The 24,856-nt window shown below is 40.1% G+C and overlaps 2 protein-coding genes across 10 annotated transcripts in view; one reads left to right on the top strand and one right to left on the bottom strand.

Annotated features, from left to right (window-relative positions):
- The window catches only part of Astn2 (astrotactin 2), an 837,958-nt gene that overhangs the window by 621,263 nt on the left and 191,839 nt on the right, over window positions 1-24,856 (top strand). The gene's annotated exons all lie outside the window — the stretch shown is intronic.
- On the bottom strand, window positions 6,543-19,703 carry Trim32 (tripartite motif containing 32). Of its 5 annotated transcripts, none has more exons than XM_005320886.5 (2): window positions 19,633-19,703; window positions 6,543-9,647 (listed from the first exon to the last, which is right to left on the bottom strand). In XM_005320886.5, exon 2 carries the CDS (start codon window positions 9,619-9,621, stop codon window positions 7,606-7,608), a length of 2,016 nt encoding a protein of 671 aa, XP_005320943.1. In that variant the 5' UTR covers window positions 9,622-9,647; window positions 19,633-19,703; the 3' UTR covers window positions 6,543-7,605. The 5 variants fall into 5 exon arrangements, with proteins under 5 accessions (XP_005320943.1, XP_005320944.1, XP_013212201.1 ...); XM_005320887.4 differs by having other exon boundaries at window positions 6,543-9,644; window positions 19,633-19,689; XM_013356747.4 differs by lacking the exon at window positions 19,633-19,703 and adding an exon at window positions 19,371-19,460.

Below are 24,856 nucleotides of genomic sequence, written 5' to 3'. Positions count from 1 at the left end.
AATGGGGGCTGTGGAGAATTTAGTCAGGTAATAGTACTGATGATTAAGATTAGGCATATATATGTCTTCCTTACATGTCCTGAACTGTCCTCGGTAACTCCTCCAAGACGATAGGACTACTTAGTTCAAATTCCCAGGTGTAATTGGAATTTGAGCCCCAGTATTAAGGCCACAAAGGTTTGACCTTTCTGAGTATCGGCAGATGTTAAATGTTAATTCAGAACCCAGGTAGTAGAGGTGCAAAAACCAATTAGCAAACTTTTACCTTTGCTGTTGCCATGTAAAGTTTTAAAGTAACTTTCAGATTTCCAATTGAGTCCAATTTTGGACCTGGTTCAGTTTTTAAATTTTGTTTTGCTTCCTCTCTCTGTATATCAGAGTTTTTTTTTTTTTAATTACTATATGTGGTTTAGTATGTGTGTCCATCCTCGATGGTCTGTTCGTACATGTTGCTTCCTCCAGTCACAGATCTCATCATCAGGAACAATGTCTCCTCCCATGGCAACAGTTGCTTTATGTGGTTGAAAGACTCTAGGCTTACTTCCGGTTTGAACCAACACCTTGGCTCTACTCTTTTCCTGTAACCCTGAGGATCAGGATCTTTATTTGACCACAGTGGCTTAAAGAATAGCAGCTACAAGGGCATTTTTAAAAGTCCTGGTGAGCCATCTGCTTTTAAGTGTATGGGCCAGAACATTCCACATAACCTTCTTCCACATGAGTCACCAGGGCATTGGGAGTCCCCATCAGTGTCCTATAGAATGGGTAATGCCTGATTGAGACAAATAACCAAAACCCATAGGCTCAGGGTCATTCCTGTGAGCCTGGTGTCAGTCAGAGCTTCTGCTGGAATTCAGTCACAAGTTCAATTTGATACACTTAGGTCTCAACCAAGACACATGACTCAGGGCTTCTTTTCTCCTTTCTTTAAATGCCAATTATCAAAACTTCCAACTTAGCCGAGCATATCTATAATAGTGAATCTGTAGGGTTCAGCATATGCAGCAAACCAGCCCAGCTCACACCACAAGTTTGTCAGCAGAGAAAAAAAACAAGCAAGCAAATACACATGTAAGCCAGGAACAGAACCAGTTAGCAAATCAAAGAAAAACAGAAAGCCCTCTAGTGGTGGTGGTCATCTCCTAGACCCCTGCTTGTGTCCTCCTACAGAGACAGGGTGAAACCCCTGAAAGCATCATACAGATGTGGACACCAATGATGCTACTCTCACATCAAGTAGGTTAAGGTTTATTATTCACGTAATGAGACTTTCTGGTTCAAAATGACTTGGGCAGGTAAAGGAGACAAGCCTGGCTATTTGGTGGTTTGGAAGTAGGGTTAGAGTGAGGGTTCCCATGCAGGGGCTGTGACTTAGATGCTTTGAACTTCCTCCAGCTAGTACCAAAGGTGGAAGTACTTTCATATCCTTGTGTCCAGACAAGAAGCAGAAAAGGAAACTATCAGCAAACATCAAAAAATGAGTCAGACTCATTTTATATAAAGTTATACAAGTTACAGGATTAGTTTAGACTTTTAAGGGAAGCAATTTGATATTACTTCAGGAATTTATCATTGTAGTACTGGGAATTAAATCCAGGGACTGTCTACCACCAAGCTACATCCCCAGCACTTTTTAATTTTTTTATTTTGAGGTAGGGTCTTATTAAATTGCTAAGGCTGGCTTTCAACTTATGATTCTTCTGCCTCAGCCTCCCAAGTAGCTGGAATTACAGGTGTGCATTGCCACACCTAGCTTATTTAGGGATTTTTAAAAGGCAGAAAATTGACTTATGAGACAGTGTAAATCAGTGGCTCCTACTATTTGGATATATTAGAAATTGAGGAGAGGATACATTTCAAACTGCACCTTTGCCCTCTACCTCTAGGACTCCAAGGAGAATCTGAGCCATGCCCTATCATTCTTTGTAAGAATGGAGTCTCACGGGTCACGGTTACTAACAGGAATGGCAACGGCCTAGGGGAGGAAAAAAGAACCACTTGAATTATTACTAATAAGAAAGGCCATGGACATTGGACCTTTGAATGTAACGTTCCTCACTGGCATAGTTTAACTTGGGGCACAAATTTCTCACTCTTTCATCTACGTGTGCACCTTGATTCGTGGTGTTCTCCTTACTTTCAAGGCCCTTGAGCAACCAGATCATCTCAGCTAGAAATAGTCTTTGCTCAAACACCTGTCATGCCACTTTTATCTTACACCACTTATCTTATTCTTCAGTGTATTTGTATTATTTGTTTACATATCTTATCTCTGCAGCCAGACCACAGCTATCTGACTTGTAAGATTTACAGCTGATTCATCTTTCCATCCTTTACTCATATAAGCATTGCTAATAATAAACAGATGGCTTACATGTATTTAATCAGTAAAAAACAGAATCTCAGATATTACTTTTTTCTGTGAATATGCAATGCCATTATAGTTATAAACAAGATTACTGGGTAAATCATCAGAAAATCCTGATTTTACCTGTAGAGGAGAATACATGCTTTTAACTTACACAGATTCTTCATGTTTTCAATAAGGATTTCAGTTGAGTCACAAAATAATTTTCTTTGGGGTTTGTGTTCCTTGTATCTCAAAAATGAGGATGGCTTTCAGATAAATGTTTACTCATTTCAAAAATGCCTTGTAGCCTGCAGAGTGTTTTGTGTCATCTCTTGACAATAGTGCAGTGAAGTGTGAGACAATCCTGTTACCAATGAAGAAACTGAGGTTGAAAGTCTAAGCAACTTAATGGTCACAGAGGTAAAATAAGTCAGGGAGTAGGCTTAATTCAGGACCCCCTGCTTCTAAAATCCAAGTTTCTACTACCATGTTTTATCAATTCTACCTAACAATGAGATGTGTGACTTATTTTTGTCATTATTTTATAATTATTTGAATTAATATTATAACATGGAGGAAAAAAATCTTTTCAGGCTATCCATCTATGTGAATAGTTAAACACACATTTATAAGCTTAAATATTTTTTCTCTTTACATATTTACATAGATATGCATTTGTATATACTCTTAAAAATTCTGATTCCATTTACCTCTCAATTGCTTATCAAATAATTAGACTTTAGGTTTCATGTGTAGTTTTCCTAGCAGGATACATAGCTATGAATGAGCTTTCCCTCTGTCCCTCCAACAATCCAAATCTTCTTCCAATGGGCTTTTTAATTAAGCCAGGCAGTGCTGGACATGCTGTGGCACCCACCAATATAGGTCTGAGATCTCCTCCAGCATTTACTTGAAGAATGTGTATCAGATGGTCATGAAGTATAGAAAGATTTTGTCCTCTAAAATTGAAATCACATTTTCTAAATTAGGTACTTTTACATATACTATCCTAATAATATCTTTCAATTCTCACATCTTCAACCTTTTAAAATGTAAACTGTGCAGGTAGAGTGGTGCACAACTGTAATCCCAGCTACTTGGGAAATTGATGCAGGAGGATCCAAGTTTGAGGCCAGCATCTCCAACTTAGAGACACTATTTCAAAATTAAAAACAAAATTTACACCCCCATATTCTCCCAAACAAAACAGGCTGGGAATGTAACTCAGTGGTAGAGTTACCCTGGGTTCAAGTCCCAATACTGGCAAATAAAATAAATAAATAAAAATTGTCAACTGTCATATCCTTTTCCAGATGAGAAAACTAGCTCAGCAAGGTTAACAATTCCTAATAAGTAAACAAAGTCACAACACTTAGAGAGGTAGTGGACCAAGGTGGAGTTGATTCCAAAGTATAGGTTTTTTTCCTACTTATGTATACACAGTAATGTTATAACAAATATGCACAAAGCTGGGTGAAAACTTAACTACAATTCATATTGGTGAACTATTAAAATCATAGAACTAGAAGAGATTTTAGTAATATGGTTCAATATTCTTATTTTATAGATAGGAAACCACTTCTCAAGAGACATGGTAATGGCTAAAGTTCCCACAGCTAGCTAGTTAGAGAGGCACAGCTGCGATTCAGACAGAAGCCTAACTCCCAAGTTTCAGTGGTCCTCCACTAGAATGCATTGCTAGTCTCGGAGCTGCCTCACTGACTTCACACATAAGACAGGGACCCATGAATATTAATAATATTGACAAGATAAAGCCATAGGTCTGGAGTCAAAATGTGTATTTTGCTAAGCAGCTTTCTACTTCATACTGCCCTGCTTGTAAAATTCATCCAAGCATCTGCTGTTTCATATCTGTAATTTGTTCTAAGATCCCTTGAGGGGCTGCACATCCTGAGAGTAAATCAGCATCCTAGTCACATGTAGGATAGAGATCTAAGTCTCACATCAGGTTCTGCCTTCTCTTTCCCTCTTATAGAGCCGGGTAGCACTCCACTTTCAAGAGGCCATTAATTAATACTAGATAAGAAATACAGCTACTTAAGCATTACTTGCTTTAATCACAGAAATATGTAAAACTCAAGCCAAGTTTATTTGATTGGAACAATGAAAGTGTCCCTCTGTAGACTATCTCAGACTGCACCTCGATTGACCCTTGCAATCATTCAGACCCAGTCTCTGCACCTGGCTTTTGAAGAAGTTCAGAGCGACAGAACACTAGAGTTCAAATACTTTAGACAAGAAAGATAGTAGAATAATCTATGAAAAAGTAAATATATTAACATCATTTTTCAACATTTTAGGAAAGAAAAACAATGAGAAATGAGGGTGCATGGGCTAGGCACTGAATAAAAACTGAACAAATCAATGTTCTAGTATTTTAAATTCTGTGAAATCATTCAAAATGACACAGGAAAGAAGGGGGTCAACCAACGTAAATCAATTGTTTGCCACTATTTTATATTCCTTTAAAAGGGCTTTTCTGAGACTCCCTCATTATTCAATGTAAGGGGGCTGCACTAGGAAGCCTCAGTATACATGGGCCAACAAGTCAGGCGGATAAATGAATGAATTAAACAACTGAGGAACACCATACACAAGCCACCATAATATGTGCTGGTAGCAAGACATTAATTAGATACTATCATTAATTAGATATATAGACAAATAATAGAAACACAGTGATTCATACAGTACTAGAAAGATAAAACAACTAGTAGAAAGAAACAGGTGAACAGATTTACTTGGAGACTTGTGGGTAGGGGGAGGGGATACTGGAAAAAGGTTTTTGTTACCAAGTAGAAACTGAAAAGCAAAAAGGTAGGCATGAAGGAAATAACTGACTGGAGTGGCTGGACCACCCCATGCCACCAGGCATTATTTAGAGCAATTCAGTTGAAGAAATTAATAACCACCACCATTTGTTGAACTGAACCATGCATTTGCACATCTGTTATCTCACACCTTTCCTGGAGGAGGCAGGGGTCATTTTTTCATTTTCTAGAAGAGGAAGTTAAGTGACTTGCTCAAGGCCACATGGCCAATAAGATGGAACTTCTGAAGATTAGCATTGCTGTAGTTCAGTGGTGTTCAGAAAGTATTCTGTAGGTTCCCATGAGTTTCGCCACAGTAGCACAGGTGTGATCAGGGGAGAGGAGAAAGTAGCCAATTCTCCATTTCCACAAACCTGCATCAACCAGAGCAGCTGCTCTTTGATCTATTTTATGGGACACAAAAGACTTTATTTGGTACTGCTGCATTAAATAAAACCCACAACCACCTAATTGAGAAAACAGTTTCTGAGGCATACTCTGCAATTTAGTCAACATGGCAGATAATTAACTGTACTTCACACAGCCTAAAATATTCACATCAAAGAAGAAACAAAAACATTCAGACTGCACTTTGAATCAGCACATACCCTCTTTACTTGAGGGTCAAGGAATCATTGTGACTGAGAGATGGCAACTGAAGTAGATGATGAATGCCATCAAGTGACAGAACTTCCTTCCAAAAGTACAGGCAGCTGGAGTATTGCTGGTCTTGTTTACTTCAGGCCAGCCCACAATATTATATGCATCTTTCTACTACAAACCATGTGGCAAAAGCCTCACCAGTGTTACTGCCTCAGCAAGTCCCCCACTGATGGCAAAGACAGAGATCCTGCTGCTGGGTGCCACCACAGATAAAACGGCTCTAATAACTAATAGTTGCTTGTGATGCACTTTTAATTGAATCAATTTCCTCTTAATTACACAATCTTTGAAAACTGGATGCAATTTCATCATGGGGCTTTTTCCAGGTGAAAAGTGAAAGACAAACTAGTTCAACAAAATTTTACCTCTTTCCCTATCTTTTGTGGAATCTCATCACAAATTCTCTCACCTTTGGTCATCTTAAAGGCATAAGACTTTCTTCATTTTTGAACTGAAATTGAAGAAACAAGGTGGAGGCTCAGTTTTGAATAGGGTGTTTGTCACTGATACCTTGGCAGTGGGTTCCCATGTACATGGGAGTGAGATTTGGATTCTCTTTACATAATGATGCTTTTGGCTGAATTTTGACCGGGGTAGATTCCTGTGATCTCAAAGAACTGTCAAATCAGCATAGCACAAATTATCCCTTTCCTTGTACCCAAATGCCATAATTAATTAAAAGACATGAACAACAGTGATGAAGAAAGTTATCAATTATTTAATGCCTGATACAAGAATGGAAATAAATTCTGAAGCCAAACAATATACACTCACTGGAGAAAAATACAGAGTAACTATCCAACAGTTTTGATGTTTGTTTTAGTAATGAAAATGGATGTGTCCACCTCCCTGCTTTATTGGCCCTGGCCTGTGTTGTACAGTTTCTCATACGACTCAGCACAGTTCAGTGGAAAGAGGAAAAAAAAAACCAAAAAACAGAAAGCCCCAAAGGCTATTAAGTTTGCAGACTACACAAGCATTTCTCTTTGCTTATTCCTATCTTCCTATGCTGTGGTGTAATTCCAATCCTTTAAAAGGCAAGCAATTTTCAGGCTGAAGTCTTCAACACCAACCAACTAGAGTCAGTCCATTCTCTGGCACATCTGCAATGGAGACCAACCTAAGATGACACAAATTCCTTAGCCAAGAGTACTGCTTCCCCTAAGAGACTGTGTTCTCTCTCTCTTGGTGGCACTTAATGAATGTGCTTTCGCACTGGTGAAGGTGATCAAACCTGGAACATCATGCTACAGGGATGCGATGTCTGAAATGTCACTGAAATGTGAAGCAGATCCAATTGGAGCATGCACCCAGAATGCAACCAGAGTTGAAGAGAAAGTATCATAGATGAAGCACATTATAATAGGAAGGAAACAATGAACCACGGAATGACATCAAAGCCCAAAGAAATCAACAAGGATTTAAGCAGGGGGGCAAATTTCAAACACAGGGGCAAAAGCCTAAAAGTGGCTCTGTACTGAAGCCTTAGAAGTGCCTAGTTTCTAATCAAACATCAGCTAACACCATCATGTGTTCTATTTGGGGAAATGCATCTGTTAAAGCTCTAAATTTAGGTAGGGGATAGGATATGGTGTGGAGAGGGGAATAACAAACACTAAAAAACAGAACTTCTAAAATGCTAGAACAACCCAGCTGGAATCAGTACATAGGCCAAGTCTACTCTATAATACTGCCAACAACCAAGGAAGGACTAAGGGAAGGAAAATTGGCTGGGAGCAGAAGACTGGTATTTCTCATCCTCTAAGGGGTAGAATATCTTCTTAGATGGTAGCTGTAGATCTTGATGCAATGATCCCAACAGTCCAAGACCAATAGCTGTCCCTTAGGAGTGAGGGCAATGCCCACTGGACAGGTGAGCCCTTCTCGAATAAGGACACTATAGCCCCCACCCTTAGGAAAATGGAGAATTTCCTTGCGACTACTATCAGCCACGATGAGGTCACCACGGGCATCCACACACATGCCAGCAATGCAGCGGAAATCCTCATTCTCTGAGAAGAAATGGCTAATCTGGCGACCCAGCTGCCCATCAGGACCCACTGAACCGATGGAGAAACCACCCTCTAAGTGGTGCTCATTCTGCCTATTTTCCAGATTGAGGCCCAAGCCCTGGGTGAAGTAGACGGTGCCTTCAGCATCACAGGTGACAAACTTGGGTCGCACAGCACTGCAGAGACAGCTGTATTTGACCACTCCTGCTCCTCGGTCAACAGTAAAACACCAGAGTTTTCCACCTTCCACATCAGTTACCACGAACTGGCCAGATGGCAAGGCTGTGATGCCCCATGGTTTACTCAGCTGGCTCCTGTGACAGGCCACGCAGTGGCCATCCAAGGTATATACCTTGAGGGAGTTGTCATAGCTGTCAGTCACACCAATGAGACCATGGCAGTTCATGGCCACAGAGAGAGGAGTAAGATTGGGCAAATCAGCCCCAAGGAAGCTTAGCACGAAGCTATCAATGCCACTGGGGCTGCGGCGTATCTCTTTCAAAAAACCTTTGCGAGTAAAGACTTGTATACGGTAGTTGCCACGGTCAGCAACCAGCACCTCACCTTGACTGGTCACGTAGAGACTGACAGGAAGATTGAACATGCCTGGAGTGCTGCCTTTGGCTCCCATCTTCTTGAGAAAGAGGCACTGCTGGATACTGGCGGCTGCCTCAGAACTCCGCTGTTTAGCAGGCGAGGCTCTGGGGCTGGCAACCACTTCCTCGGGGCTCATGTCCATCTCTCTAAATGTAACAGAGGGAGAGGCAGCAGAGGCTGCAGCCTCCATGGCCCAGGAATCTTCCATGTTAACTGTCCGGGGCTTCTTAACAGCTTGCCCAATTTGGAGGGGGCCAACATGACCTACCTTAAGGAGCTCCACATCTTGCAGAGTGAGCTCCCGGGGCAAGCTGGCAGTGAGCTCTGGCTCCTCCTCATCAGCTGTCTCCTCCAGTAGGGCTACGTCAGCCTGCTTGATCTTGGCCAGAAAATAGTCACAGCGAGACACAGCCTGCACCTCTGCAATGTTAAGCAGGTAACTCTGCTCCTCTACCACTTGACTATTACACTTCTCAACTTCAGCCAAAGAGCCTGTGAAGAACTTCCGAGAGCGAGCCAACTCCTCCTGGACCCTGCGTTCCTCATGCCCATACTCCTGGAGGACTGCTTTATACCTTGCCTGAAGGTCTTTGGAGACACCTTCCAAAGCTACCTTCCGCCGCTGCAGCTCCCCCATAAGCTCCCGCAGACGTGTCAACTTTTCTCCAAAGTCCCGCCGCCGTTCCTCAGCTGCCTCTTTGACAGGGAGTGTACAGTGGCTGGGAGGCTGGTGGTCTGCCTCCCGGCAGGGCTCACACAACACCAAACTGCAGCTCCTACAGAATTGCCTGGGCAGCCGCCGCCCACAGGACCGGCACATGAGCAGCCCCACAGCCTCGCTGAGCCCAGCTGTGTCAATGATCTTCAGCACTGTCAGGTTGTCTGTGAGCTGAGTCAGGCTGGTTATGCGGGTAATCTTGCTGCAAAAGGGACAGCGAACCCCATTGATGCTACTAGCTAGTAACTTTTCCAAGCACTGGCGGCAGATGGTATGGCCACAGTGCAAGAGCTTGGGCCGTAGCTGCTCTTCTGTGAAGGACTCCATACAGATAGGGCATTCTAGCACTTCACGGAGGGCATCCAGGTTCAGGTGAGAAGCTGCTGCTGAAGCCATTGCTCTTCTTTGAAGGATCCTGCTAGCACAGCCCAGAACTGAACAGCTTAGCATTCATGCCGCAGAGAGTCGGACTCCTGCTACAGAGAAAAAGAAACCATTATTCATTTTCCATTGCATATATAAATTAATCCAGTTAAGAAACATTGAGGACAGCGACAGTCAGTCAGTTATTCACTTATTTAAGAAATATTTTATTGAGGTCTATCATGTGTCAGGTGTTGACTACACATAGGGAAACAAAGCAGCCAAAGCTTCACACAGTGGGCAGGAATCCAACAAGTAACCTAACTCCCCAAGCAGTTTCAACACTTGCCTGCAAAATATGTCACAATGCTGTCTCCCTTGCAGTTATTGTAAGGGTTGTAAATAACCGGCGAAACGTTGGAGGAAGAGACCACCAAGAGACTGCCTCATGCAACAGCAAAGGGTTTATTTGGGGACCAGCATGCTGAGGCTCACAGCTCACTTGAATAGACCAAAGAGAGAGAGAGAGCCCTGAGAACAGCTTAAGCAGAGCTTATATACTTTCCTTGGAGAGGGCAGGGGGGAAGTTCATTGACGGGTCAGGGCGAGTGGGCAGTGAGGGAGTGCATCCTGCAGTTTGGCAGTTGGGACAGCACATTCTGGGAACAAGATTAGCAAACAGTTCTTAAGATTTCAACAGTGTTTTGTTAAGCATATAGAAAAACGGAGTGACAAGTACTTATTTTATTAACCTTTCAGGGTTAAATAACATGATGAACAAGATGCCCTTGGCACAGAAACTGGCATGTAGTACACTAGTAATAAATGCTAGTGATTAACTTCTTAAAAAGTGAAGTTTACAACTTATAATCTATACTAAGAGAAAAGCACAGAAAAATATGTACAGAAAAAGGAATATATGACAGGAGGGTCCATGAAATAGTCTATGTGCACAGAGTGATGGATTTACCTAAAGGAATTGGGGAAGGCTGCCCAGCAGTACCATTCCTAAGAAATGTCATGAAAGCAATGAGTCAATGAGAGACCAAGATATTTTAGGCAAAGAACACGGCTTGAGCAAAAAACTGTGGAAGTCTTATTATGTCATAGAATGTATTGTGTCATGTTTGGGGACCTAGGAATCATCCAGAGAAATAGAATACTCTCATCATTAGTTTTAGGTAATCTTCAAAACATCAGACCAGAAAATACACGTCTTCCATTCATCTCTTCTCCAACTTCTTACCTACATACCCTCTCAGACTAGGTATCATGTACTATACTCAACACTAGGGTTTTCAGGGTATGTATAACTAAGTTTGACAGTGATTAAGATGGATTCATTCTAAAAATGAAGGGAAACAGAATTTTCTGACTGGAAATGGAACTTGATATGGGCACAAAAGAATGCAGAGAAATGTGAAGATGGAAAGGGGCACCAGGCAAAGTTATAAAGTGGGGGAGGATACAAGAAGTTTTGTGTATTGGAAAGAAAACAGAACACTAGCCCCTCCATGCTTTATTTTCCTTACCTGTAAAATAGAAATAGTACTGCAAGGTTAATGTAAGGAATAAAAAATAATATATGTAGGACATTGAACAGTAAGATGTGGCTTTGCATCAGAAAAATCTTAAAGTTTTCTTTTTTCTCAACCTTAGGTTAAAATTATGGGAGCATATGGGAGAAACAGAGTAAAGAGTTTGGAAAATAATTACAAAAGGTCTTTAGAATCCATATGTGCTTTTTGAAATTTCTTTTGAAGGGCAGATTGAAGCAACAAAAGCTGGAATGAAGTGAGAGAAATAAAAAATCAGAGAAACTAGTTTGGAAACTATAGCTAAATAGCCTGGGTGAGGTATTAGGGAGTCTGGTCTAAGGAGCAGGTAGAAATGGAGAGAATATATATCTGAGCCCTATTCAGAAGTGTAATTAGTAAAATCTGAAAATCAGTGGGTTATGGTAGAAGAGGCAGGGGCAGGGGGTCTGGGAGGAGAGCAATGAGCTAAGATGGCTAAATAGTCAAGCCCAGATGATTTTTAAAAATAGTAGCTCCTTATCAAGACAGATAATTTCTAGTTTGGAATACCCACTGCTTTACTCAATACATATTATGAACACTCCCATCTTCCTTGATACTATATAAGCTCATGAAGCAGACTTCAAGAAATCTCAGTGCTCTGCAGCCTTATATCACTGCCAGCTTATACCCCAAATTAGAATGAATATATCTAGCAAGGTAAGGCACATGGATAAATACAGCCTTTCTTAAATGCAAATCCTACAGCTGCACCTGTGCAGTCTTGTGACATGCAGATGGTCAACTGTCAAGGGAGGAGGAGGAGGAGGAGGAGGAGGAGGAGGAGGAGGAGGAGGAGGAGGAGGAGGAAGCGGCCGCCGCCGCCGCCGCCACGAACAAATTAGTTTAATTTTAAGGATAGTGAAGTCAGCTCAGAAAAATCTTTGCCCACCTCATCAACATTCTCCAGGCACATAGAAGGGAAGTCAGTGTAGACTGAGAGATTACAACAAATTTCCATCATATTTAACTTAGCTTTGAAATGCAATCTGACAGAGCAGGAGATATGCAATTTATCTAAGGTCAGTGCTATTTTCTTGATATTCCTAGTACTATAAGAGATTTCATCTAGTTCCTACTATGTGTTAGATACCATGTCAGGAGTTTCATATGCTTAATCTCATTTAATCCTCATAATCACAGTATTTTTATTATCCTATTTTACAGAGAAGAAAGCTAAAGTTCAGAAAAACTAGCTCAAGATCATACAGCTTAAACATGGTGGAACCTTACAGAGTAGATATCTTTACTTTTGTGTTTAACACAGCATTACTTCCAAGCTTTTTTCATGTTTTTTTAAAAATATTTTTTTAGTTATAGACGGACAAAAATACCTTTATTTATTTATTTACTTATTTTTATGGGTGCTGAGGATCAAATCCAGTGCCTCACACATGCGAGGTAAGCGCTTTACCACTGAGCCACAACCCCAGCCCCTTTGTTTGTTTTTTAAATAGTCTTGTAACATTTACTAACAAGTGTCCTCTAGGCTGAGCTGGGAAATGTTGCCTTATAACACATAATTTTCTTCTTAATAAAGAAGGAACAATAATATAGGTATGAGATTCTAAGTTAGATTGATTAGCTGAGTGACCCACTCCCATACATTAGCCTTACAACCTATTATGACATAAATCCATAGCTCAACAAAATGACAAATTACTGCATCATGAGCCCAAGGGGCCACATGTGGATATCTGAATCTGTGGAGGCCGAATTCTTAAATGCTATGGGTCTGGGGACAATAATCTACAAATACAGATAGAAACCTCAAGTCAGGATCCATACAAACTATCCCAATGCTAAAGTGATAGCTTCCTTCTCTCTTCTGTCATCTGGGACAACAGAATGGGGACAACATTTGGTTTGGATCCAGAGCATGTTACCTTACAATGTGCAGGGACATCTGTTCTTCCCAGAGCTGGCACTGCAGATCAGCTAATTTAAAGTCTGCCAGCTTGTAAAAGAACCAGCAAATTCTTCCCCTAGCTTTCTGGAATATCATACCACCTCCTTCAATTAAAAAGCTTTCTGCTTTCCTATCTAAGCCATCACCTTTAAAAAAGGAATTTACTATGCCCACATCCATACCCCAAATTATCTAAACTATCTACTATCTCTAAGGATGTCAGAAATTCCTGCCCTGCAGCTGCCATGCTTTTCCAGGGAAACACAAGTTACCATCACTGGAGCATCAGGTATGGAGAGCCTCAGATCTGGAAAAAGCCTGGACAGTTGTTCCTACTTCCATGACCTGGGAATACAACATTCAGATAGTTCTCAGCCGGAAATGGAACTTAGAAACAGGCAGATATAGTCTCATTCCTCCAGATGGACACATCTGGTCATTACTATTAAAACTGAGAAGGACTATAAAAGGAATTTTATCATCTCAAGTCTTTATGCTGCCCATTTTCTGCCAGCTATAAAACATGTGACCAACCAGAATGAAACCCTACCATGTTTTTTATGATCTTGTCTGCCTTCATAATCCCTTGAATACATTTCCTAGCAGGCACTTTGTACAACCTTTCAAAGTCTTAACCTGTCGATTTATCTAACCTCAGCTTATCCCCACCCCTTACCCTCTTGATGTAATTATTTATGCTGCACATCTCACACTTTTATTAGCATATCTCTTTGGCTCCTGAGAAGACTTCCCTTAAGCTATGTCTGCTCTTAAGATTTAGGAAAATTCTGTACTTATATCCCAGCCTAGTCTAATATCATGTGGCACCACTAAGTTGTCCCCAGTCCATGAAGTAAATAGAAAAAGCAAAAAGTAAACAGAACAAAACAAAACAAAAAGAAACAAAACAAACCACAAATCCCGAGGTCAGACAGAACCGGATAACAGCACTGTCATTTACAAGTTGTGGGACAGTGGCAAGTTATTTATCCTCTTGACTTGTTTTCATAGTTCATAAAAAGATTCCTGTGATGACTAGGAATACTGCATATGAAGTACTTAACCTGATACTGGTAGATATGCAATAAAAGAATGTTATTTACCATATATTTAATAACAATCAAAACAACATTAACAATAACCAGTACTAGTATTAACAAAGAATTTTGAAAGGATGAAGAATCTTTCATGGAATGTAAAGACACAAAGATTAATAAAAGGACAGGTCAGCTTTGGAGGGATTTGATTGAGAATGCTGGATATCCAGGCTAGGAACTAATGAGTAAATGAATTCACATCTTCTTGTGACCAAAATAAATTGCTTCCATTCCTCCTAGCAGAGACTAAACATGAAATACTAGAATTAGTAGTAATCTCAAAGAGTAACATAAATGAGAAAACTGAGATGAGGAGAAGGAAAATAATAACTCAGGGCAGAACTAGCACTAAAAGGAAGGAGCTAAAAATAAGCATTATTACAGATTAAGGAAGTGGGCTAAAAAACCAGGCATTCTGGCTTTGAATCCCAGCTCTAATACTTATTGTGGAGACTAGGGTAAGTTATTTAACTTCTCCATTTTTTTTTTTTTTTTAGTTTTTTTATCCATGAAAAGGGGCTTTAGAATAGTACCTCCTTCACAAGGTTATCATAAAAATTAAATGAGATTTATGTATGTAAAAGCACTTAGTACAGTACTAAGCCAGGCATACAATTAAGTGTGCAAAAAATAGCTTTTATTGTTATTAGTAGCAGTGACAACAGAAGCAGCAGCAACTGCCTGCCACTACCACCCAGCCTACAAGAAGAAATGAATAGGCCTTTTTCAATAGGCAGACTGTACCTAAGGCATCAGATACATGATTTAAATAATAAAATTCTGAGCCTTCTTGGAGATTGTTTTTCTTGATTATACAATCAAAAATCAGATGACCCAAGGTTTCAAGTGTTCATCCAATGCTTGAGTTGTCTATCATGTGGTAGTTGTCTAGAGGTCTCCATATCCTACATACATTATCAGCCTCTTGTAGGCTTGGAGCATGCAAAACTGGAGATCCCTAGGCAATTCATTCAACACATTTTTCTGAGCACCTAAATTGAGTGCAGACCTGTGCAAGATTTTTTTTTTTAAGAAAAAAAGAAACAAGAGTTTTCACCCAAAAACTAGACAATGTCTAGTTTCTATATTTCCTTTCACAAGACATAAAGTCTATTCTATATTGTACTATTAACACACTCCTTTTTTTTGTAGTTTATGACACTTCCTTTTATGTCAGCTTTCTAAATTATATTTATTCCTCATACACTTTAACACAATGCTATTCAATTCCATAATTATCTCCATGCCACAACGGTCACATTCTAGCAAGACTACAGTTACCACATGATAGTCACCTAATTATCTGTGTGGAAGAAAATTCCGATTAAATTTAGATTACTCAGGGCATTCAGGGAATCTGGAAACAACTAAAATAAACTGAAAAGTAGGGGCTTATAGTGAGACACAGGAATGTCCCCAAAGTTGCACCAGTGTGGGACACATAAATAACATCCCAGGATATTTCTAAAATATGTTTGTGAAAAAAGAAGCTTTCGCTAAACAAGTCAAGGATAGGTTAAATCAACAATAGGATTGGCTGGAAAAAAGAACAGTCTGACCTTTGTTTCTGACTTTCTCAAAAACTGTCAGAGTTAAAAAGTATCCCTTGCTTGGGGTAATAGGTCAGAGACTCTGGGTTCAATCCCCAGGAGCAAGGAAGGAAAAAAAAAAAGGTCTCCTGCATCTTCTACAAATATTTTGGTAATACCTATGCTGCCAATCTGACTCAAAGAATACAAACAAGGGAAAAGTCAACAACCTTTTCTGGGGAAGGTCCAATTCAACTGAACCCATCCAACTCTTTCTTTTAGTTCCTTTCTTTTCATATGATACATACTCATTTAATCATGAGGTCACCCCCACCCACCTTGATTAAAGGATCCAGAAGCAGACACTGGGAAAAGTACAACTGGTGATAGGAACTTGGATGATACTGACAAAGACCACATTAGGGTCATTCAAACCTGGGAAAACAACATTCCAGCTTTAACTTTGTTTTATAATTGCAATCTTTCGTGAAACAACTATTTATTGAATTTCAGGTACCTTTGATACATAACTCTTATTTTCAAAACTATGTAAAAACTGTAAATAAGTAAAGAAAACAATGCTCCAAGAAAAGTAACCTGTCCAAGATCTCCAAGCCAGTTAAGTAGGAGATCAGGGACCCAAATACTCATGTGTAACTCCCAGCCATAAAACCACATTGACTCAAATGATGTGTTACACTTCCCTAGCTGACTAGACTACCATTACCTCCAGGCAGAATCTGACATTACTCAGGGCATTCAGGGAACCTGGAAACAACTAAAATAAACTGACTTAAATCTGATTGTTCGACCACAGAAAAAAACAGAGGCAGGATCACATCAGTGTATGGAAAATGGTCCACTTCAAGAGCCTTGTACTCAGCAACTAGGGAGGAGAATCACAAGTTCAAGACCAGTTTGGCAATTTAGTGAGGAACCTGTCTCAAACAATAAAAAGGGCTGGGGATATGGCACAGTACACTCCTGGGTTTAATCCCCAGTACCAGAGCAACAACAATAAACAGCTTATAAATGTTTGCTTCTAACCATTCTCCAGACATAGGCACAGGGCTCTTTTAATAAAACTAGTATAATCTAATTTAAAAGATGGATCTGGGCTTGCATCTCTGCTTAGCCACTTGTGTGTAGCCTAGTAAGTCATTTAAACCTATTAGTTTTCTAATTTACCAAAATAAGGAATAAAAGATTATCAGCAAGATTGCTGGCCGGATTTACTGAGATAATGCGCATACTAAGCACTTTATTTGTATTTTTAATAAACTGAGACTGACAAGACAAGTGCTTGACCAAGGTCACACAGAAAATAAGCAAAGCAGTTATACTTCTAGCTTCTGATTCTAAGGCTTACTCAATTCCTGTTACATATTTTCGCTGGGGGTGGGCGTGGGTATTCCAGCAAAGTCTTGGCTCTCAGATCCAGTCCAGCTTTGTTTCTAAACTGGCTTTGGCAATGCTGTAGCTAGTCTTGGAGCTGATAGAGCCAATGCTATTCTCTCCCAGAGGAAAGAAGCTGAAAGAGATCACTGAGAACTGTAGTCACCCTCCTTCACAGTATGGTTGATTTTCGCCTGAGGCCCTGCAATGAGGTGTTTTTTCAAGCCAAGGGCCTCCAAACCTTATTGTGTAGTCCCTTGCTAGTCTTTTACCTTGCTATCCTCAAGCACCTCCCTTTATCTATTCAAGGTCCAGGTCTAACAGCAAACCAAGAACAAAGTACAGGGTTCCTCCCTATTTAATCTGGAGAGATTTACCCATCTTTAGAGTTTAACCTAATATTCAGTGATACTAATTGAGCAATCCTCCTTTTCAATAAAGGAGAATGGGCTTAGAAAATAAGACTAAGGAAAGAGGGAATATATGAAGTTACAGGAATGGCTTAACTGCTATTCCTACCTATGGACACTGGACAAGTTACTTCTTAAACCTTAGTTTGCTCATATGTAAAACTGTGTACAGCAGAGATTACTTAGAAGAATTGTTATGAAAAATAAGCAAGAAAGTACATATAAGAACTAAAAATTAATAAATTTGGAGTACCATGTATCAGACACTGGGCACCCTAATTTACTTCACTAAATCCTCACAAAAATCTTATGGCATAAATCCTGTCATTGACCCCATTTTACTGAAAACCTCTGAGTGCCTTTACTCTTTAAGTCATTCGAAACCACAAAGTCAGGAAGAAATAGGGCCAACATTTGAACCCAGAATATTTGACTTCAGAACAAGGTTCCTCAATTTTAGGACTATACTTTGGACCAAAAAATGCTTACTTTGTGGGGGCCATTTAACAGTATCTCTTGTGTCTACCACTAGAGGCCAATAGTATCCCCATCCCACTGTGACAACTAAAAAATGTTTCCATACATTGCTTCTGAGGAACCAAATCACCCTGGTAAAAAAAAAAAAAAAAAAAAAAAAAAAAAATCACTGCTTTAATAATGCAGCAATAAAAATAAATTTTAAAAAAACACTGCTTTATAACATGGCATAGGGCTAAATGCTCTTCAATACATGATTTTTCCTTTGTTTCTCTTCCAGCCCAAAAACCTCATTCACAGAGCCACTGCCTCTTTAAAGTAGAATAGATCTTTTGGGATTAACAGATTGAGATAATGGTCCACTCAATTCCCTAGAGATCTCATACATCTACTATAACTGCTTGGGGGTACAGAGAAAGGGAAGGATAGTTTCCCTGCTTCACCCCTCACCCTTGACTACTCTTCTTCCCCAAAGTCTTAACACTTTCAGCAATGGAGTAGTCAGATGGAGTCTCAGTGTCTCAGGATAAGAGGTCTCAATAGAGGGAGATTCTGCCCACACCCACCTTCAGGGAATATCACATTCAGATTCTCTTAAGACTTATGACTTTATTTCTGAACCCATGACTATGCAAAACTTCATACATATACACTCATATATAGTTTCACAGGTTACTTTTAGGTCCTTGGTTATCCAGAACTCCACTTCCCATGAGAGACTTCAGAATTCCTTTAGTCGTCTAACATACCAACCCACAAATCTCCCCAGAGGCCTTTAATTCTATAGCCCAGTTACAACATCCCCAACCCAGCATTCAATCCTCTCCAAATCCCGTTCCCAATTCACAATATAGAATCTCAACCTTTTGCACTGTACATTGCAACCTTGCAAACCTCATGAATTATTCACTCATGTGCCCTAAATCCCTCTGACATATTCTTTAATCCCCGTTTCCAAATCTCTCTAGCCTTCAACCTTTCTTCTCAGCTCAGCACCCCAATCCTGCACCTCAAATTTCCTCCCTCCTTTAATCTGAGCGCTCAACTCCATCAGGAACAGTGCAGCCCGCAAACCATACTCCTCCTTCTTTCATTGACCCTGCCTCACGTGCTGCTTTCAAACCTTAGCCAGGTCTCCTGCTACACCATAGACCCTGCTTCTTACAGATTCCCCTAGGAACTCACCCCTCGATCTCTCCCAGACCCTAATCCGGAAATTCCTTTCTCTTTAGCAAGGATCGCCCTAGACCTGCTTCCTCTGATCTTAGACCTTGCCCCCTACCCCGCAAAAGCCTAGCGCTCCTACATTCCCTGGAATCTCATCAAGGCTCCCCAATTCCTTCACGTTTCTAAAATTCTGCACCCAGATCCTTCTGGGGGCCTCAGACTCCCTCCCATCACACAGATGCTGCACCCGGCTGTCTTTGGAGCCCCCACATTACCTCATACCTCCAGAGACCGAGACGCTGCGACTGCGAATCTTCGCAGAACCACTCGCTCCCCTCCCCCAGCTGCATCTCCTGCGATTCTCGCCCCAATCCCTCCCGAGCCTGCCCCTCGCAGCCCCACCCCCACCCCGTCCTGCCTCTCGGATCCGTTCCCCAGACCCTGCCACTGGGGCGTGGGTCCCCGCCCAGCCGCTCAAACACCGCCCGCGACTCCGGCTGCGGTCCCTGGTCCCCTGCCCTCCTTCCCGCCCCCTACCTGACCGCCCGCGGCTCCAACGCGTCCACCACCGCCAGCCCACCCGCCCGCCGCCCACTGCGCACGCGCCGCCGCACGCCCCCTTATCGTGCTCCAATTCGCAGAGCCGCCTGTCCGTCATGGCGCTCCTCCCTGCCCCGAGGCATGCTGGGGCTTGTAGGCCAGAGGGCAGATCGCTCTGGGCCCAGTGGCGCAATGGGGCTAACATCGTTTTATTCAGCTTCCTTCCTGTCTCCTTTCGACGGATGAAGAAACTGAGGCCCACTCGCAACAGGAGTCTAGTTCACTCAGGGAGACGGAAACCAATCCAGAGCTCCGGGTTTGACTCCGTGTCGGCTTCTTCTGTAAACTGTCTTCAGTTGGTAGTTTCCAAGAATGCCTCAGCGACTCACAGAAAGGCCCTCGGAGCCTCAGCTTTCCCATCTGCGAAATGGCACAAGGGAAGACAAGCCCAGAACCCCAACTCCCTACCTCAAGCTCTCTATTTTTGCACGTGACACACCCTTTACTAGAGACATTATCTGAGCAAAAAGCTGCTCTTGGAAAGGACAGTTTTTCCTACTCACCTGGGAGACCCACAGCAGAGAGAGAGATGGGGAAACACTACAGCTTCTGTCCTCGCAGACTGAAGCTACTCCGAAACCCAAACCCGAGTCTGGCTTTGGGGAGTCGGGTGGGTGGTGAAGTCTTACCAGGTAAAGGCTGATCTGCTGGGTGGCCAGGACCTGCAGTCCCTAAAATAGCTTGGAGCCAGTTACCTGCTCCAGAAGGTGACCATACTGTGCAGTTTAAGAGTGAAGGGGGAGTATGTGCTGGTTTTGAAGTTCTGCTTTGCTATGTGACAGTGCATAATGATAAAACTACAGACAATACTTGCTGACTGGTGACAACTAAGTTATTCACCTCCATAGCTCATTTAATCCTCAGAACTACTCTTTGAGAGAAGATTAACGATGCCAAATTTAAATAACAAGGCCACCAGGTACTACCTGTCAGAACCTAAGAGATAAACCCAATCCTGAAAACTCAACTTCTTAATCTTGTGTAACCATTCTCCCCATTTCTTTATCTGTAAATGAAGGTGAGATTTGCTATGAGGATGAATTTAGATTGTCAATTAATGGAAGTTTTTTAAAAATTGTAATTGGCTCTTACCCACTCAGGGCTGCTGGATCCATAATCCCTAGCATTTCAGATATTGGGAAAACAGGAAGTTAACACTGGACATACGTCATGGCCTCCTTGAATACCTGAGACCAACAGTGCACTTGCAATTCAGGGCTGCATGGAGTTTGAACAGGCAGGGTAAAAATAGATTGAGTCAAAACTAGATGGAGAAGGGAGCCCCATTGGGGACTAAAAGGCCTGGAACAGATTTTGGTCAAAATTGGCCTCTGGTGGATATAGAGAGAACCTCAGGGAACAGGAGGGAGGGGTATTTACTCTTCCTACTTTCCTATGTACCTGCTTCTAACTCTGATCATTTTTCACAAACCACATACAGGTTGATCTTTATTCTTTTGCCTGTCATCTTTACCTGTGGGATATGAACTTCCCTGAAGGACATTGCCTGTTTGTAGTCATATCTGTTAGCACAATTCCCAGCATATAAAATTTGTTGAGTAAATAAAGCAGACTCAGAAATGTGACCTTAGGCAAATCAAATTGCCTGACTGGCCTGGAGTTATTCTAAGTGCAAAATGACTCACTGGGATCACTCAATTAAGTGTTGGCCATGTTTTGAGCACCATAATATAACAGGCACTACGTAGATATTCATGTTACAATTAATTCCTTCAGTTCCTTAAGTAGATAGTAGTAGTTCCATGTTACAAAAGAGGTAACAAAGGCTCAGAAAGAGGTAGAACTAGAGTAAACATCTAGTCCAGTTGGCTATGAACCACCATGCCAAAATTACCCACATTTGTGACATGAGCTATCTATTTTATTAAGGTTTGTTTATAAGACTCAAAAGAAATGTCAGTGCTCAGAAGTCAAGGAATTTGTGGCAGCCCTTATGACAATGTGATATAATCCTGTCAAGGAAAAGATTCTCATTTGAGCTGTTCTGAGCAGCATCACCAGAGAATAGTGGAATGTGCTCCTGAAAGTCTGAAGATAAAGCTCAAGCCATGCCTTTAAAAAAAATCATTTCTTCCTGTTACAAAAAAAAAGTGTTTATTTGACTGTCTTTTAAAAAAATTTTTAAACTACTTACCGGTTGAATTAATTGCCATGCTTTACACAAAATCTTTTTATTTTTCAAAGTAAAATAAGCACGCTGGAACTGTACTCATTTTTATTCTGTGGCTTTGCATGCACTGGCACAATATTAGCAGTCCTCTTACACAAAGACATTTAAAAATTCTCTTTGTGGAGCCCTTTAAATACTCTTTATTCAGCATTTTAATATAATGGGTTTTCATTTAACATTTAAATCACCTGTATCAGTTTCCTAGGGCTCTGGGAATCAACTACCACAAACTAGGTGGTTTAAAATAAGAAAAATTTATTCTCTCACAGTCCTGGAGGCTAAATGTTTGAAATAAAGGTATAAGCAGGGCCATGCTCTCTGTAGGCTTTATGAGATCTTTGCAATTATATTAAGCAAATTATCTTGTTATATTATGTGCATATATGAAATTCATAACAACAAATCCCACTATTCTGTGTAATTCTAATGCATCACTGGAAAATATAGGAAGAAAAAAAGAAAAAGATCCTTATTTCTTCCATATTCTGGTAGCCCCAGGCATTTCTTGATTTGAAACAATAGTTATATTGGATTAAGGGCCTGCCCCACTCCAGTTGATGTCCTCTTTATTGAATACATTTATGACAACTTACTCCCAAATAAGGTCACCTTCTAATGTTCCGGGAGTTAAACTTTCAACATACCTTTTTGGAGACACAGTTTTACTGATAACACCACCAAACTTTATGTGCTTTTCTCTTTAAAACAGGGATTGATAACTGGCAACATTGTTGAGAAAAAACATGAGATATTAGATGTAAAACATTTAGCATTTTATCTACAGTGTTGGAGTGTTTATTTTGCATTTATTATTTTTAAAAAATAAATTTACTCATTTAAGTACACCATTGTTTAGAAAGAGCAAGGGCTCTGGAATCAGCCCCATTTTCCCCAGAAAGTTATTTTAGGGAATATATAAGAAGATGATCTAACATGAGTCTAGATAACTTGTTGGAATTGACAAAGCTTTATAACCTTGGGCAACTTACTTAACATCTCAGTACTTTACTTTTCTCCTCTACAAAATAGGGATAATAGTAGTTATTTACAACATAAAATGTAAATATAAGGTGACATTAGATCTAAAGTGTTTAAAGTTTTACTGGTAAAGAATAAGTGCTCTGTGAATGTTAGCTGCTATTATTATTATTATTATTCTCAAAATATCTCCTTTTCTTCTGTCATTAGCAACTGAATTTTGAGGGATAGGAGGAATTTTTTGCTTACAGAATATAGGGGCAATAATTGTTAAGGGATAAAACTCTCACTACTTCCTAACCAAATTTGTCTGAGTCTAGAAGTTTACAATTACTAGAATTTTCATGAAATAACATAAAATTATATATGTCTATCTTTATTACTAGTCTATCACTATATATCAAATGATCCCCTAAAATGTTTCCACTTAAAATAATTACTCACATATTGTCTCACAGTTTCATTGAAACAAGAATCCAAGCATAGTTTTACTGGATCCTCTACCTTGTCTTCCAAGGCTGTGATGAAGTTATTGCAGTGGGCTGAGATCTCACCTGAGGGCTGGAACCGGAAAGAATACAATTCCAGATCCCTCATGTACTTGGCTAGATTCAGTTCCTTAAGGGCTGTTGGATTGTGGGCCTAGTTCTTTGCAGGAGTCTGGAGATTTCCCTCAGTACCTTATCACATGAACCTTTCCATGTTTCATTTTGTTATTCTCTATTTTTTATTTGTATCTATCTATCTATCTATCTATCTATCTATCTATCTATCTATCTAGTTAGTTAGTTCTAGTTCTTGCTAAAACTGACTCTAACCTCCATATACCATATTTAATACCTATATGTTTCTCAGTCTAGCCTAAACCTGAAACATAGAGGACTCAATAGGTGTTTGAATTCAATTTAAATTAAATATATAAAAGAAAATCTGAACAGAGAGTCAACTTTATCTACCATCATAATGTAACTATTATATTGGCTATATTTATATAATATTAACCATTTATGAAGATCTCTGTAATCCATTTACACATATTTATGATAATGCTAGGAATATAACAAGTGCTTTTTCAATAAATATAAATTTTGATATTTTATTTACCTAGTGTTGAAAAGTATTTGAAATTGTTTTTCTCTGGCCTTCATAGCTGTCAAACCAGTTATGTGTTTGTCAAGTTGACAAACCCATCTTTGAACAAATAAGACTCCATAAACTTCCTTGTGTAGGGAGGTTTTTTTCTTTTTTGATTTAGTTCCTTGAGCCGAAATGGTAACAACTGATTCAGAATTTTGAAGCTTTATTTTAATATCATATACATTTATATTCATTAACTAGACCCAGTTTATAATGGTTTGAACTAGTGTGATTGATTAAAAGGGGAGCAGTGATGGAACACTGGCTAAGCAGGTGTTTAATACATCTCTGTAGATTGAAGGTTTGCCTTGAAAGCATACAGAGTGTGGGGTCCACAACCACAATTCAATTCACTGATAAATGAAAGCTCTTGGATAATTTCCATGTTCCTTATTTCTTTTAAGCCCTACTTCTTAGCCTTGCTCCTAGGGTCCAGTTCTTCTTGGGTCTAGTCGTTTAGTCAAGTTTTCTTTATCTGGTAACTACCACTAACCAGTCCATCAGCTGACATTGTAAGACTGTCCAACTGCAGACAGAGTGTCAGTTGTGGAATACTCTCACCTCCATTCTACAAATTCTTTTTATATCATTGCTTGCCCAATGCTCTATTTTGATTTTTCCTAAAAATAGGAAATTTTTAATGTTATTTTAAAATTTAAAATCTAACATGTAAGTAATAGTTTATAAGGTGAATCTTATGAGAATTAAAAACTTCTGCTCTGCAAAGGGCAATATCAAGATAATGAGAAGACATGCCACAGACCTCGAGAAAATATTTGCAGAAGATACATTTGATAAAGTACTGTCAGTAAAAGCACAAAAGGAACTCTTAAAACTCAACAATAAGAAAATAAA

This window comes from Ictidomys tridecemlineatus, chromosome 4, assembly GCF_052094955.1.
Source record: "Ictidomys tridecemlineatus isolate mIctTri1 chromosome 4, mIctTri1.hap1, whole genome shotgun sequence".
Lineage (NCBI taxonomy): Eukaryota > Metazoa > Chordata > Mammalia > Rodentia > Sciuridae > Ictidomys > Ictidomys tridecemlineatus.
The sequence above is the reverse complement of the archived record's forward strand: the minus strand, read 5'-3'. Positions and strand labels throughout refer to the sequence as shown.